The 15985-nt window shown below is 43.2% G+C and overlaps 1 protein-coding gene across 1 annotated transcript in view; it reads right to left on the reverse strand.

Annotated features, from left to right (window-relative positions):
• The window catches only part of LOC148145810 (USP6 N-terminal-like protein), a 79599-nt gene that overhangs the window by 30762 nt on the left and 32852 nt on the right, over window positions 1-15985 (reverse strand). The window contains exons 4-5 of the mRNA XM_087999282.1: window positions 15201-15300; window positions 325-477 (exon numbers count right to left, since the gene is read on the reverse strand). Of these exons, the coding sequence (XP_087855408.1) occupies window positions 325-477; window positions 15201-15300 (253 nt within the window). The remainder of the gene's footprint in view (window positions 1-324; window positions 478-15200; window positions 15301-15985) is intronic.

A 15985-nucleotide genomic window follows, 5' to 3' on the forward strand; every position in this document is an offset into this window, starting at 1 on the left:
GACCAGTCAATTGCTAACGAATATCTAAGATCCTTCTTATCTGTTTGCAAAAGGTGCAACTCAGTAACGTGCAAGAACATTACTGATTACTTCGGTCAAGTGAATATGAGCATCCTTTTTTTTAAACATCCAACACCAGGAAAGAGATCAGAAGAATTAAAGTAACAGAAATCAGAGAAACCTATACATGAACAAACACGAACAATCTTTCCCTAAAATCATCAGATTTCTTTCATCTTTCCCTAAAATCATCAGATTTCTTTCATCTTTTTAAAGGAAGATAAAAGTGATTTTTATTAGTAATGGCCATACAGAAAATCTCACCTGCTGGTGGCAAGTCCAGTTTATTACGTTTCAACTCAGACATTGAGTTTTGCAGCTGATCTATAACAAAGTCGTCATCGAAGAAAAAGTCCTTGGCCAAAGTCTCCTGCAGAAATTCTATCAGATCCTCCATTGATAACTTTATCAAATGCTCTGCAAAAATAAACAGAATTATTTTACTATTTTGAAGAAATTTTCTTCTCTCTTCTTTGGATTTCTGACTTAGTCACTATTTTCTGTTCAATGAATTGAGGAAGCAATATATTCTGTATATATAAAAAATGTATTCTGCTGTAACCTTCTTCAGCTTTAACTTTCCTGTAATAAAACATTTTGTCTTTGCTTCATAACTTAATTACACCTCAGAAATAGAGAACTGATCATATTGGAAAATTACCAACACAAATATAGACTTCACCACCCTGTGCCACAGTGTGTTCCTGCACTTATGTACTTCGTAGTTTCTTTGCTTGACATACATTTTTCTTCCCCTCCTCCTATGCTCCCCCTTAGGTGAGGGAGAAAAAATAAATAGTATTATGGCTGTTTATAGAACATAGAACATAGAAGAATACAGCGCAGTACAGGCCCTTGGGCCCTCGATGTTGCGCCGATCCAAGCCCACCTAAACTACACTAACCCACTATCCTCCATATACCTATCCAATGCCCTCTTAAATGCCCATAAAGAGGGAGAGTCCACCACTGTTACTGGCAGGGCATTCCATGAACTAACGACTCGCTGAGTGAAGAACCTACCCCTAACATCAGTCCTATATCTACCCCCCCTTAATTTAAAGCTATGCCCCCTTGTAATACCCGACTCAATACGCGGGAAAAGGTTCATACTGTCGACCCTATCTAACCCCCTAATCATCTTGTACACCTCAATCAAGTCACCCCTAAACCTTCTTTTCTCTAGTGAAAACAGCCCCAAGTGCCTCAGTCTTTCCTCATACGATTTTCCTTCCATACCAGGCAACATCCTGGTAAACCTCCTCTGCACCCGTTCCAATGCCTCCACATCCTTCCTATAGTATGGCGACCAAAACTGCACACAATATTCCAGATGCGGCCGTACCAGAGTCTTATACAACTGCATCATGACCTCAGGACTCCGGAACTCAATTCCTCTACCAATAAAAGCCAGTACGCCATATGCCTTCCTCACCGCACTATTTACCTGGGTGGCAACTTTCAGAGATCTGTGTACATGGACACCAAGATCCCTCTGCTCATCCACACTACCAAGTATCCGACCATTAGCCCAGTACCCCATCTTTTTGTTATTCTTCCCAAAGTGAATCACCTCGCACTTAGCTACATTGAATTCCATCTGCCGCCTTTCTGCCCAGCTCTGCAGCTTCTCTATATCCTGCTGTAACCTGCCACATGCTTCCTCACTGTCAACAACTCCTCCGACTTTCGTATCATCCGCAAACTTGCTCACCCAACCTTCTAACCCCTCTTCCAGGTCATTTATAAAAATGACAAACAGCAATGGTCCCAAAACAGATCCTTGCGGAACACCGCTAGTGACGGCACTCCATGAAGAAACTTTGCCATCAACTACTACCCTCTGTCTTCTTCCATCCAGCCAATTCCTAATCCAAACCTCCAACTCACCCTCAATGCCATATCTCCGTATTTTCTGCAGTAGCCTACCATGGGGAACCTTATCAAACGCCTTACTAAAATCCATATATACCACATCTACCGCTTTCCCCTCATCAACCTCCTTCGTCACCTTTTCAAAGAATTCAATAAGGTTTGTGAGGCACGACTTGCCCTTCACAAAACCATGCTGACTATCCTTGATCACATTATTCCTATCCAGATGTGCATAAATCCTATCCCTTACAATTCTCTCTAAGACTTTGCCCACAACAGAAGTGAGACTCACCGGCCTATAGTTACTAGGGCTATCCCTACTCCCCTTTTTGAACAAGGGAACCACATTTGCTATCCTCCAGTCTTCTGGGACTACTCCTGTAGACAAAGAGGACATAAAAATCAAGGCCAATGGCTCTGCAATCTCCTCCCTTGCTTCCCAGAGAATCCTAGGATAAATGCCATCAGGCCCAGGGGACTTATCTATTTTCACCTTTTCCAGGATTTCCAACACCTCTTCTCTACATACCTCAAAGCCATCCATTCTACTTATTTGTGACTCAGTATTCTCATCGACAACAATGCCCTGTTCCTGAGTAAATACTGAAGAAAAGTATTCATTCAGTGTCTCCCCAATCTCTTCCGCCTCCACACGCAACTTCCCCCTACTATCCTTGACTGGACCTATTCCTACCCTAGTCATTCTTTTATTCCTAACATACCTATAGAAAGCCTTAGGGTTTTCCCTAATCCTATCGACTAAGGACCTTTCATGTCCCCTCCTTGCTGCTTTTAGCTCTCTCTTCAGGTCCTTCCTGGCTACCCTATAACTCTCAATCGCCCCAATTGAACCTTCACGTCTCATCTTGAGATAGGCCGCCCTCTTCCATTTAACAAGGGATTCCAATTCCTTATTAAACCACGGCTCCCTCGCATGACCCTTTCCTTCCTGCCTGACAGGTACATAATTATCAAGGACACTCAATAGTTGCCCCTTGAACAAGTTCCACATATCATTTACACTCTTGCCTTGGAGTCTACTTTTCCAAGCCACACATCCTAAGTCATGCCTCACCGCATCATAATTTCCCTTACCCCAGCTATAATTCTTGCCCTGTAGTACACACTTATCCCTCTCCATCACGAGTGTAAAAATCACCGAATTATGGTCACTATCCCCAAAGTGCTCACCTACCTCTAATTCTAACACCTGGCCTGGTTCGTTACCCAGAACCAAATCCAGTATGGCCTCACCTCTTGTTGGCCTGTCTACATATTGTGTCAGGAAACTCTCCTGCACACATTGAACAAACACTGACCCATCTAACGAACTTGAGCTATAGCTTTCCCAATCAATATCAGGAAAGTTAAAGTCCCCCATAACAACCACCCTATTACTGTCACTCATCTCCTGAATCACCTTCCCAATCCTTTCTTCAATGATTCTAGGACTATTAGGAGGCCTGTAAAAGACTCCTAACAGGGTGACTTCACCTTTCCTATTCCTAACCTCCGAGGGGTCACTGACACTACAGTGCTTTCCAAATGTGTATCCCATGCCACCTAGAAGAACAGCAGGCTTATTTAAACAACGCTAACTGCAAATTCCACCCCAAGCTACACATCATCCTGACTTAGGACTATTGTTGCTGGGTCAGTATCCTGTAATTCTCTTCTTAAAAACATTGTGGTGTCTGTATAACCGAAGGACTGCAGCAGTTTAAGATGACAGCTTACTGCCATTTTTTTTTAAAAGGGCAATTAGGGTTGGGCAATAAATGTTGGCCTAATCAGCAATATATACATCCCATGTACATATTAAAAAACATGCAATCTTAAACAGTGTATTTTTCAAGTGATTGCTCAACTACAGGGCAATAGCCAATGTTCAATCTATCAGATATCCATGTTTTTCCAGGGAAGAGTCAAAGCATAGCTCTAAGGACCAGACCTTGAGCAAATTACACAGTTTCTCAAGGCAAGTTTTAGTGCTTCTACAAATGATCTCAGTGAAAATAGGAAATTTAAAACAGACCAGAAATTGAGGTTTAGACCTTCTTGGTCCATACAGCTGTATGCAACAGCATATTACAATATATCTTTCAAAAACCAAACTATTAAGTATGTTAGAACAACAGAAAATGCTGCAGAACTTCAGGTTTGGCAGCATCTGTGGAGATAGAAAGAGCAAATGTCTATAGACCAGAGAGCCCGACATCGGTGGTGGGTAAGTTGTTGGAGGAAATCCTGAGGGACAGGATTTACAATGTTTGGAAAGGCAAGGACTGATTAGAGATAGTCAGCATAGTTTTGTGCATGGGAGGTTGTGTCTCACAAACTTGATTGAGTTCTTTGAAGTCGTCGACATGATCTATATATACTTCAATAAGGTGTTTGGCAAGGCTCCTCAAGGGAGGCTGGTTAGCAAGATTAGACCTTATGTAATACAGGAAGAACTAGTCATTCGGATAAAGAACTGACTCAAGTGGAAGACAGAGGGTGGTGGTGGAGGATTGCTTTTCAGACTGGAGGCCTGTGACCAGTGGTGTGCCACAAGATCGGTGCTGGGTCCATGCTTTTCATCATTCATATAAATAATTTGGAGAAAGTGAGGACTGCAGATGCTGGAGTACCAGAGTTGAAAAATGTGGTGCTGGAAAAACACAACAGGCCAGGCAACATCCGAGGAGCAGGAGAATCGACGTTTCGGGCAAAAGCCCTTCTTCAGGAATAATTTGGATGTGAACATAGGAGGTCTCATTAAGTTTGCAGATGACACCAAGATTGGAGATGTAGCGGACAGTGGAGGTTACCTCAGATTACAACGGGATCTTGATCAAATGGGCCAATGGGCTGAGGAGTGGCAGATGCAGTTTAATTTAGATAAATGTGACGTGCTGCATTTTGGAAAAGCAAATCAGAGCAGGCCTTATACACTTAATGGTAAAGTCCTCAGGGATGTTGATGAACAAAGAGACCTTGGAATGCAAGTTCATAGTTTCTTGAAAGTAGAGTTGCAGGTAGATAGGATAGAGAAGAAGGCATTTGTTATGCTTTCCTTTATTGGTCAGAGCATTGAGAAAACGAGTTGGCAGGTCATGTTGGGGCTGTACAGGCCATTGGTTAGGCCACTTTTGGAATATAGGTAAAAACAATGACTGCAGATACTGGAAACCAGATTCTGAATTAGAGTGGTGCTGGAAAAGCACAGCAGTTCAGGGCAGCAGCCTGCGCCTCTGATGCTGCCTGAACTACTGTGCTTTTCCAGTACCACTTTTGGAATATTACATGCAATTCTGGTCTCCTTCTTATTGGAAGGATGCTGTGAAACTTGAAAGAGTTCAGAAAAGATTTACAAGGATGTTGCCAGGGTTGGAGGATTTGAGCTGTATGGAGAGTCTGAATAGGCTGGGGCTGTTTTCCCTGGAGTGGCGGAGGCTGAGGGGGGACCTTATAGAGATTTATAAAATCACGAGGGATATGGATAGGATAAACAGACAAGGTCTTTTCCCTAAGGTGGGGGAGTCCAGAACTAGAGGGCATAGGATCAGGGTGAGAGGGTAAAGATATAAAAGGGATCTAAGGGGCAACCTTTTCACACAGAGGGTGGTACGTGTATGGAATGAGCTGCCAGAGGACGTGGTGTTGACTGGTACAATTACAGCATTTAAAAGGCATTTGGATGGGTATATGAATATGAAGTGTTTAGAGGGATATGGGTCAAGTGCTGGCAAATGGGACCAGGTTAGGTTGGGATATCTAGTCAGCATAGACGAGTCGGACCAAAAGGTCGGTTTCTGTGCTGTATATCTTTATAAAGCTAAGACCAAGAGGACTCTCCTTTGCAACAACTGTCTCCCCTTAACAAGATTTTGTAATTCCTCTACGTCTCCATTACCCCATCAGATGGTCTCTTTTGCTTCCTTGAAAGGTAATCTTATTCGCTCCCATTCACCAAACTCCTATGCTTGGCTAAGTTCATTCTCACTTTAAACAATTTTTCCTTTTATGCACCTCACTTTTAGAAAATGATGTGACTATAGGTACCCACATGGATCCCATTCTAGTTATTTCCATGTTTATGCCTGTCACTGTGGGCTATGTGGGTTCCTTGTTGCAGCCTTACACAGGACCTCTCCCTTTTTCCAGCTGCATTCTACTCATATTTGGAATTGGAAAACTTAATCATCCTTTCTTCAAAGTTCCATCCTTCTCTCACCTTCAGCTGGTCCCTGTTGACTCTTCTCGCTTCCTTGACTGTGATCCAATTTCCAGGGATAGGTTGTTCTCATGTCCACTACAAACCCACTGACTTCCACAATTACTTTGACTACATTTCCTCACATTCTGCTTCTCTAATGATTCTGATCATTTCTTGCCCTTCTGTTCTCATTCTTCCCCTCTCTCCCTCTTAGGACAACAGAGATTCCCTTTGCCCTCACTTTCCAGCTGACCAGTCTCTGCGTTTAGAAGAATCATTCTGTGATTTCGACCATCTCTAGCAGGATACCACGACCAAATAAGTCTTCCCCTCCCTTCTTGTCAGGGATCTGCAGGGACCATTCCTTCTGCAACACCCGAGTCCACTCCTCCATTTTCAAATTTTCTTCATCCCTCGATGGCACCTTTCCATGAAATCGCAGAAGATGCAACACTTGCCTCTTTAAATCCTCTCTATTCATTGGCTAAGGCCCCAACAAACCTTCCACGTGAGGGAGTGATTTACTTACAATTTTTTCAAGTCAATCTACTATTTTTCAATTACTTTTCAATAAGCTGCTCACAGTGCAGTCTCTACACTGGCAGAGACAGTATGCAGGTTGGATAACCACTTTACAGAATATCTCCAACTCTGTTCTCAAGAAGAACTTCAACCTTCATTTGTCATTTCAATACACCATCTCGTCCGCACACTAACATTTTTGCCTCAGGTTTGCTGCAATAATCCAGCAAAGACCAATGTAAGCTGGAGGAACAGAATCTCACTTAGGCACATCATAGTCTTCAGGACTCAACAATGAGTTGAATAACTGCAGACCATGAGCTATATCCTCCACCCATCCTTCCTCCCCCCAACATCTCATTTGTATTGGCTATATCTTTCACCCAATATCCCTTTTGTAATACCTTTCGCACTCCCTTTGTCTTTTGATTTCAGAAACCTTTAACCATCTATTCTGCTTACTCCTGTTTGTTTCTCCGCGCCCCCCCCCCCACCCAAGATATCGTTCCTCCAGCACATATTTTTATTTCAGACCTTGAGTATCCACGGTATTGTGCTTTTATTAATAGTTATGTCTTGAATGTCAATGTCTAACAATTAACCTGCTATAATTATTTTTGTTTTATAACTAATATTTGTAAGGCTAGAATGTCACAGATTTGATCTTTGAACTTGAATTACCTCATATTAAACAAAGTTGTGAAGTGCCATTGCTATCCCAAAAGAACCCTCAGCTAGAGTGAAGATTCAGCTTGGTTCCTGCTTCTGTCATTTCCATTGGCTTGATTGAGCAGTGAAGACCAAAACCAAAACCAACTACTCAGAAGGGAAAGGGGGAAGAGGAGGACAGCGCTAGTTATAGGAGACTCTATAGTTAGAGGTGGAAATGTGTTGCTGGAAAAGCGCAGCAGGTCAGGCAGCATCTAGGGAACAGGAGAATCGACGTTTCGGGCATTAGCCCTTCTTCCTGAAGGGCTAATGCCCGAAACGTCGATTCTCCTGTTATTCCTGAAGAAGGGCTAATGCCCGAAACGTCGATTCTCCTGTTTCCTGAAGAAGGGCTAATGCCCGAAACGTCGATTCTCCTGTTCCCTAGATGCTGCCTGACCTGCTGCGCTTTTTCAGCAACACATTTCCATCTCTGATCTCCAGCATCTGCAGACCTCACTTTCTCCTCTATAGTTAGAGGGACAGACAGGCGGTTCTGTGGACATGGGCGAGACTCTTGGATGGTTTGTTGCCTCCCGGGTGCCAGGGTCCGAGACGTCTCGGACCGTATCTTCAGAATCCTTAAGGGGGAGGGTGTGCAGCCAGAAGTCATGGTGCACATTGGCACCAATGATATAGGTAGGAAGAGGGGTGGGGAGGTCATTCAGGAGCTCATGGAGTTAGGCTGGAAGCTAAAAGCTAGGACGGACAGAGTCATCATCTCTGGGTTGTTGCTGGTGCCATGTGACAGTGAGGCAAGGAATAGGGAGAGAGCGCAGTTGAACACGTGGCTGCAAGGATGGTAGGAGGGAGGGCTTCAGGTATTTGGACAATTGGACTGCATTCTGGGGAAGGTGGGACCTATACAAGCAGGACGGATTGCACCTGAACACAAGGGCACCAATATCCTGGGAGGTAGGTTTGCTAGCATTCTTCGAGGGGGGGGGGGGGGGTTTAAACTAATTTGGCAGCGGGATGGGATCCGGACTTGTAGTCCAGCAAGTAGGTTAGCTGTTTTTCAGGATGTCCAAGAATGCAGGGAGGCTGTGGAGAAAATAACACTGACAGGGAATACTTGCGGACACAGAGATGGGCTCAAGTGTGTATACTTCAACGCAAGGCGTATCAGAAATAAGGTGGGTGAACTTAAGGCGTGGATCAGTACTTGGAACTACGATGTTGTGGCCATCACGGAAACGTGGATAGAAGAGGGACAGGAATGATTGTTGGAGGTTCCTGGTTACAGATGTTTCAGTAAGATTAGGAGGGGATGGTAAAAAAGGAGGGGGGGGAGGGTGGCGTTGCTAATTAGAAATGGTGTAACGGCTGCAGAAAGGCAGTTCGAGTGGGATCTGCCTTTGGAAGTAGTATGGGCTGAAGTCAGAAATAGGAAAGGAGCAGTCACCTTGTTGGATGTTTACTATAGGCCCCCCAATAGCAGCAGAGTTGTGGAGAAACAGATTGGGAAACAGATTTTGGAAAGGTGCAGAAGCCACAGGGTAGTAGTCATGGGCGATTTCAACTTCCCAAATATTGATTGGAAGCTCTTTAGATCAAGTAGATTGGACGGGGCGGTGTTTGTGCAGTGTGTCCAGGAAGCTTTTCTAACTCAGTATATAGATTGTCCGACCAGAGGGGAGACCATATTGGATTTGGTACTTGGTAACGAACCGGGACAAGTGATGAGCTTGTTAGTGGGTGAGCATTTTGGTGATGGTGACCACAATTCTGTGACTTTCACCTTGGTTATGGAGAGAGATAGGTGCGTGCAACAGGGCAGGTTTTAGAATTGGGGGAAGGGTAAATACGATGCTGCAAGACAGGATTTGAGGAGGATAACTGGGAGCACAGGCTGTCAGGGAAGGATGTCGTTGAAATGTGGAACTTTTTCAAGGAACAGATACGACGTGTCCTTGATATGTATGTACCTGTCAGGCAGGAAAGAGATGGTAGTGTGAGGGAACCTTGGTTGACGAGGGAGTTTGAATGTCTTGTAAGGAGGAAGGAGGCGGCTTACGTAAGGTTGAGGAAACAAGGTTCAGACAGAGCGTTGGAGGGATATAGGATAGCCAGGAGGGAGCTGTAGAAAGTGATTAGGAGAGCTAAGAGACGGCATGAAAAATCTTTGGTGGGTAGGATCAAGGATAACCCCAAGGCCTTTTATGCGTATGTGAGAAACATGAGAATGACGAGAACGAGGGTAGGTCCGATCAAGGACAGTAGTGGAGACCGTGTATTGAGTCGGAAGAGATAGGAGAGGTCTTGAATGAGTACTTTTCTTCAGTATTGTTGAAGAGGAGAGTATGAAACAGACTGGTAAGCTAGAGGAGATACTTGTTAGGAAGATGTGTTTGGGCATTTTGAAAAACTTGAGGATAGACAAGTCCCCTGAGACTGACGGGATATATCCTAGGATTATGTGGGAAGCAAGAGAGGAAATTGCAGAACCGTTTGCAAAGGTCTTTTCGTCTTCACTGTCAACGGGGGTGGTACCAGGGGACTGGAAAGTGGTGAATGTTGTGCCCCAGTTCAAAAAAGGGAATAGGGATAACCCCAGGAATTACAGGCCAGTTAGTCTTACTTTGGTGGTAGGCAAAGTAATAGAAAGGGTACTGAGGGATAGGATTTATGAGCATCTAGAAAGACACTGCTTGATTATGGACAGCCAGCACGGATTTGTGAGGAGTAGGCCTTGCCTTACAAGTCTTATTGAATTCTTTGAGGAGGTGACCAAGCATGTGGATGAGGGTAGAGGAGTAGATGTAGTGTACATGGATTTTAGTAAGGTATTTGATAAGGTTCCCCATGGTAGGCTTATGCGGAAAGTCAGGAGGCATGGGATAGTGGGAAGTTTGGCCAGTTGGATAGAGAACTGGCTAACCGGTCGAAGTCAGAGAGTGGTGGTAGATTGTAAATATTCAGCCTGGAGCCCAGTTACAAGTGGAGTTTCTCAGGGATCAGTTCTGGATCCTCTGCTGTTTGTAATTTTTATTAATGACTTAGAAGAGGGAGTCGATGGGTGGGTCAGTAAATTTGCAGACGATACGAAGATTGGTGGAGTTGTGGACAGTGAGGAGGGCTGTTGTCGGCTGCAAAGGGACTTCGATATGATGCAGAGCTGGGCTGAGGAGTGGTAGATGGCGTTCAACCCTGTCAAGTGTGAGGTTGTCCATTTTGGAAGGACAAATAAGAATGCGGAATACAGGGTTAACGGTAGGGTTCTTAGTAAGGTGGAGGAGCAGAGGGATCTTGGGGTCTATGTTCATAGATCTTTGAAAGTTGCCACTCAGGTGGATAGAGCTTGTAAGGCGGCCTATGGTGTATTAGCGTTCATTAGCAGAGGGATTGAATTCAAGAGTCGTGAGGTGATGTTGCAGCTGTACAGGACCTTGGTAAGGCCACATTTGGAGTACTGTGTGCAGTTCTGGTCGCCTCATTTTAGGAAAGATGTGGAAGCTTTGGAGAGGGTGCAGAGGAGATTTACCAGGATGTTGCCTGGAATGGAGAATAGGTCGTACGAGGATAGGTTGAGAGTACTAGGCCTTTTCTCATTGGAACGGCGAAGGATGAGGGGTGACTTGATAGAGGTTTATAAGATGATCAATGGAATAGATAGAGTAGACAGTCAGAGACTTTTTCCCCGGGTACAAGAGAGTGTTACAAGGGGACATAAATTTAAGGTGAAGGGTGGAAGGTATAGGGGGGATGTCAGGGGTAGGTTCTTTACCCAGAGAGTGGTGGGGGCATGGAATGCGCTGCCTGTGGGAGTGGCAGAGTCAGAATCATTGGTGACCTTTAAGCGGCAATTGGATAGGTACATGGATAGGTGCTTAAGCTAGGACAAATGTTCGGCACAACATCGTGGGCCAAAGGGCTTGTTCTGTGCTATTTTGTTCTATGTTCTATGTACGCATGTAATCGCCCCCCCCCCCCCCCCCCACCAAAAAAACACTACCTCCCTTTCAAGTTGCTGAATATCCTCCAGGTAGTCAAGGTCTAGGATCATTGATGAATAACGAAAGCACTAGTTTTCAGAGCGCTGCTCCTTCATCAGGTGATTGTGGAGTATAAGATCGTAAGACACAGAATTTATAGCAAACATTTACAGTGTGATGCAACTTAAATTATATATTGAAAAAGACATGGATTGTTTGTTAAGTCTCTCACCTTTTAGAATGGGCATGTTGGTTTCAGTTCGTTCAAATGTAAATCCCAGAACCTTTCTTTAAAGTTGCATTCTCAAGTGAACTTTAACAATAGGTGCCATGTCAGCCCAGACAATGCATTGAAGGTGTGAGGTGCCCTGTGTGAGGCTGTCTGTGCGCCAATGTTCAGACTGATTCTATTTCTGAAAATGGGATTCACAGAACCTTACATGGATTCATGCAGTTTTTTAGCAAATTAAAATGTAATTCTGCAGGTACAAATTCACCCAACAAACTTGTGCGCGCGCAGGGGGTGAGTATCTGTGAGAGTGTGCGTGCATGTATAAGTCTGTGTGCGCGCGTGTGTGCGTGTGTGGGGTTGAGTACGTGTGTGTGTGTGGGGTTGAGTACGTGTGTGTGTGTGTGTGTGTGTGAGTGAGAGAGTGTGTGAGTGAGTGAGTGTGTGAGAGAGAGAGAGTGAGTGTGAGAGAGTGAGTGTGAGAGAGTGAGTGTGAGAGAGTGAGTGTGAGAGAGTGAGTGTGAGAGTGTGAGAGAGTGAGAGACTGAGAGAGTGAGAGAGAGTGAGTGTGAGTGAGTGTGAGTGAGTGAGTGCGAGTGAGTGAGTGAGTGAGTGAGTGAGTGAGTGAGAGCGAGAGAGCGAGAGCGAGCGCGAGCGAAAGCGCACGTGTGTGTGTGTGAGTGAGTGAGTGAGTGAGAGAGAGATGTGACATGAACCCAAGGTTCCGGTTGAGGCCATCCCCATGGGTACTGAACTTAGCTATCAGCCTCTGCTTGGCCACTTTGCATTGCTGCCTGTCCACGTTGGGGCACCTTGCATGGTATTGTCCTGAAAGCCGGGCAGTTTGCAGCGAACAATGATCTGTTTGAGGTTTGGTGGTTGTTTAAAGGCAAGAAGTGGAGGCATGGCAAAGGCCTTGGCGAGGTCCTCATCCTCATCGATAAATTGTTGTAGGCCGTGAAGAACATGGTGTAATTTTTCGGCTCCTGGGAAGTACTGGACAACGAACAGTATCCTGTCGGTTGCAGCCCCTGTCTGTCTCCTGAGGAGGTCATTATGGTTTCTCGCTATGGCACAGTGAGAAACTGTAATGACCTCTTCAGGAGACAGATACGAGCTGCAAATGATAGGGTACCCTTCATTGTCCAGTACTTCCCAGGAGCCGAAAGATTACACCATGTTCTTCGCAGCCTGCAACAATTTATCGATGAGGATGTGCACCTCGTCAAGACTTGCCCCACACCTCCACTTCTTGCAGAATTTTATTTTGCTCAAAAACTGCATGAATCCATGTAAGATTCTGTAAATCCCATTTTTAGAAATAGAATGAGTCTGAACATTGGGGCACAGACAGCCTCATACCTTCAATGCATTGTCTGGGCCGACATGGCACTATTGTTAAAGTTCACTTGAGAATGTAACTTTTAAAAAAAGTTCTGGGATTTACATTGAACGAACTTAAACCAACAGGGTTATTGTAAACAATGAGAGACTTAAACAAACCAGGTCTTTTTCAATATATAGCTTCAATTGCAACATACTGTAAACTTTTGCTATAAGTTCTGTGTCTTACGATCTTATACTCCACACCCACCTGAAGGAGCAGTGGACCGAAAGCTAGTGCTTCCAAATAAACCTGGTGTTGAGAGATTTTTAACTTTGTACATCCCAGTCCAACACCGGCACCTCCAAATGATGAATAATGGTAACTTAAGTAAAATACTGAGGATTATTGGTGTCAATGAGGTACGACACCAATGGCAGTTGAATTCCCTATGCAGAAAGGGAAAGTAGGATGGCTGAAAAAAGCAAGAGCAATCAGTGATACATTAACCACTCTAAAATACAGTAGATTCAATAGTATAAAACACCGAAGAACAGATGATAAAAGTTAATAGAAATTAGTGCTGACCACATGAATTCAGTCTGTTTCAGTATAACATCTTGGAAGGTTTATACATGATAACCTTTAGATGCTGAACAAAAAGTTCAAGCTAGTACTGCCAATTTCATAAACTGTGTGCTTTTACTTCTTTGCTTTAACTTTTCAATTCATTCCACAAGAAGCTTGCTTTTACTCTTAATTATGCTTTTCTCCCGAAGACAAATTATTGCCTTAATTTCTAACAAATTACATTATTTGGCACTGAACGTTACCTAATCATCCGGTTAAACACTGTCCTGACTGGTAATGCTATAGTTGTAGCAGTCTCTACTATTTATTCCAATATTAACAAAATTCTCTGAAAATATATTGATGAGTCACATAATTGGTATTTCGCCAAAGAAAATCAACAATTATGATTTGCTGCTTTTCCCTTGCCACCTCAATATATAATTGATTTATATCCATTTCATAACAAGTTGATAATATCAGATAAAAGATTGAGCAGGGTCAGGAGAAATACCTGGGAAACATGACTAAACCCAAGTGATACAAAGATGAATTGGGAGAATCAGAGAAATCTTATGCTACAGAAGGAGACCATTTGTCCCACTGCATCTGCATTGACTCTACTATCAAGTGCCAATTTCCTGCCTTTTCCCATATCCCTGGACACCATTTCTACGCAAATAGTCCAATGCCCTCTTGAATGCCTCAATTGAACATGCCATAAATCATATTTCCAAGCAGTACCCTAACAACATCAAGTCACTTTAAACTTGTAAAATAATCAAGACGGAGAGGGCACAAGTGGAAACAGCTTTACCCTATCACTGTGTCCAGGGGCTCATACTTTTGAAAACATCTTTGCAAACACTTGGCCCTATATCCCCCGAACTTTTCCTATTCATTTTCCATTCAGACGCCTTTTCAATATTGTAATTGTCCCTGCCACCACTACTTCCTCTGGCAGCTCATTCCATATACACACCACCCTTTGCATGAAAAGGCTGCCCATTAAGTCCTTTTAAATTTTTTTCCCCTCTCACCCTAAACCCATGCCCTCTAGTTCTGGACTCATCCACCCCAGGGAAAAGACCTTGTCTATGTACCCTATTCCATGCCCATCATGATTTTATAAACCTCTAAGGTCACCCCTCAGCTCTGATGCTCCAGGGAAAACAGCCCCAGCCTATTCAGCCTCTCTCTCTCACTCAAATCCTCCAACTCTGGCAACATACTTGTAAATCTTTTTTGAACCTTTTCAAGTTTCACAACATTCTTCTGATAGGAGGGAGACCTGAACTGCACACAATAATCCACAAGTAGCCCAACCAACATTCTGTACAGCTGCAACATGACCTCCCAACTCCTATTCTCAATGCTCTGACCAATAAAGGAAAACATACAAATGCCTTCTTCACTATCCTATCTACCTGCAACTCCACTTTCAAGGGACTATGAACTTGCACTTCAAATCTCCTCTCAACTTTCTTCTCTCCAGAGTCCTAACTGTAACAGTACCAACAGTATCAATTAAATAGCAACAATCAAAATCAAAGTTGGTAATATTTTTTGTTTTACAAATAATCCATTCCACTACACTAAAATGCAAAGGTATACGAATAGATATGAACAGTTACTAAATTTGATCTAAACCTACTAGCAGCAGTTTGTAATTGCATAATATTGAAATCATTCAGTTTATGTCGAATAATTGGATCGCTAGAAGGTAGAAAGGGAAAAGAACAAAACAATGCATGAATAGTGAATGAAATTGTCTTACTTTTGTGCAGTTTAAGAATAGTATATGACATGGCTGTGAGAACTCGATCTCCTTCTAGCATGTAGATGTCCCATAGTCTCAATGTAAGGGTGAAGGGAGTCTGTGCCAAGACAAATTAAAATAAAACAAAACAAGTGTATAAATATTCTTAGAAATGATTTAGGATTCACACAATGTTTCAAAAAATCTATTAGCTTGCTTTAGAACTGATTATTTCCTTTGTGCCAAACAGTGGTTAGAAGAAACTGCTTCAGTTAACAACTTTCTCACTTGCAACTAGATTAGGAAAAAAAAATCAAGATCCTTTATAACAAGTAAGCAAACATTAGGAAAATCCATAGGTAAAGATATGAATATGACTAAAGTTATGGCATGATAAATGTAGGTGCCCAGACAGCTGGAAGGGATGATGTTTTAAAAATTGTTGATCTGACCAAAAGACAGAAATTGTCATTTCTACTGTTCCATTAGACATATTAGTTATACCATCATTATTAAGCAAAAAAAACCTGTATACCTTCCGTAATACAAAGATTATATCATCAATTAAATTTAAGTTTTCACAATTTAGATTCATTGATCCTATTCTCCTGCCTTTCTTCAGGGCTGATGCCCGAAACGTCGATTCTCCTGTTCCCTGGATGCTGCCTGACCTGCTGCGCTTTTCCAGCAACACATTTTCAGCTCTAGATTCTTTTGATTCCCTACTTTATACACTATGCTACTCGAGTTTCACTAATACGTTAATTCCTCTTACATTTGGGTTCAGTTTTGGTTTTCTTGCA

This window comes from Chiloscyllium plagiosum, unplaced genomic scaffold (assembly GCF_037043375.1).
Source record: "Chiloscyllium plagiosum isolate Xiang-an unplaced genomic scaffold, Cpla_swu_hap1 HiC_scaffold_23, whole genome shotgun sequence".
Lineage (NCBI taxonomy): Eukaryota > Metazoa > Chordata > Chondrichthyes > Orectolobiformes > Hemiscylliidae > Chiloscyllium > Chiloscyllium plagiosum.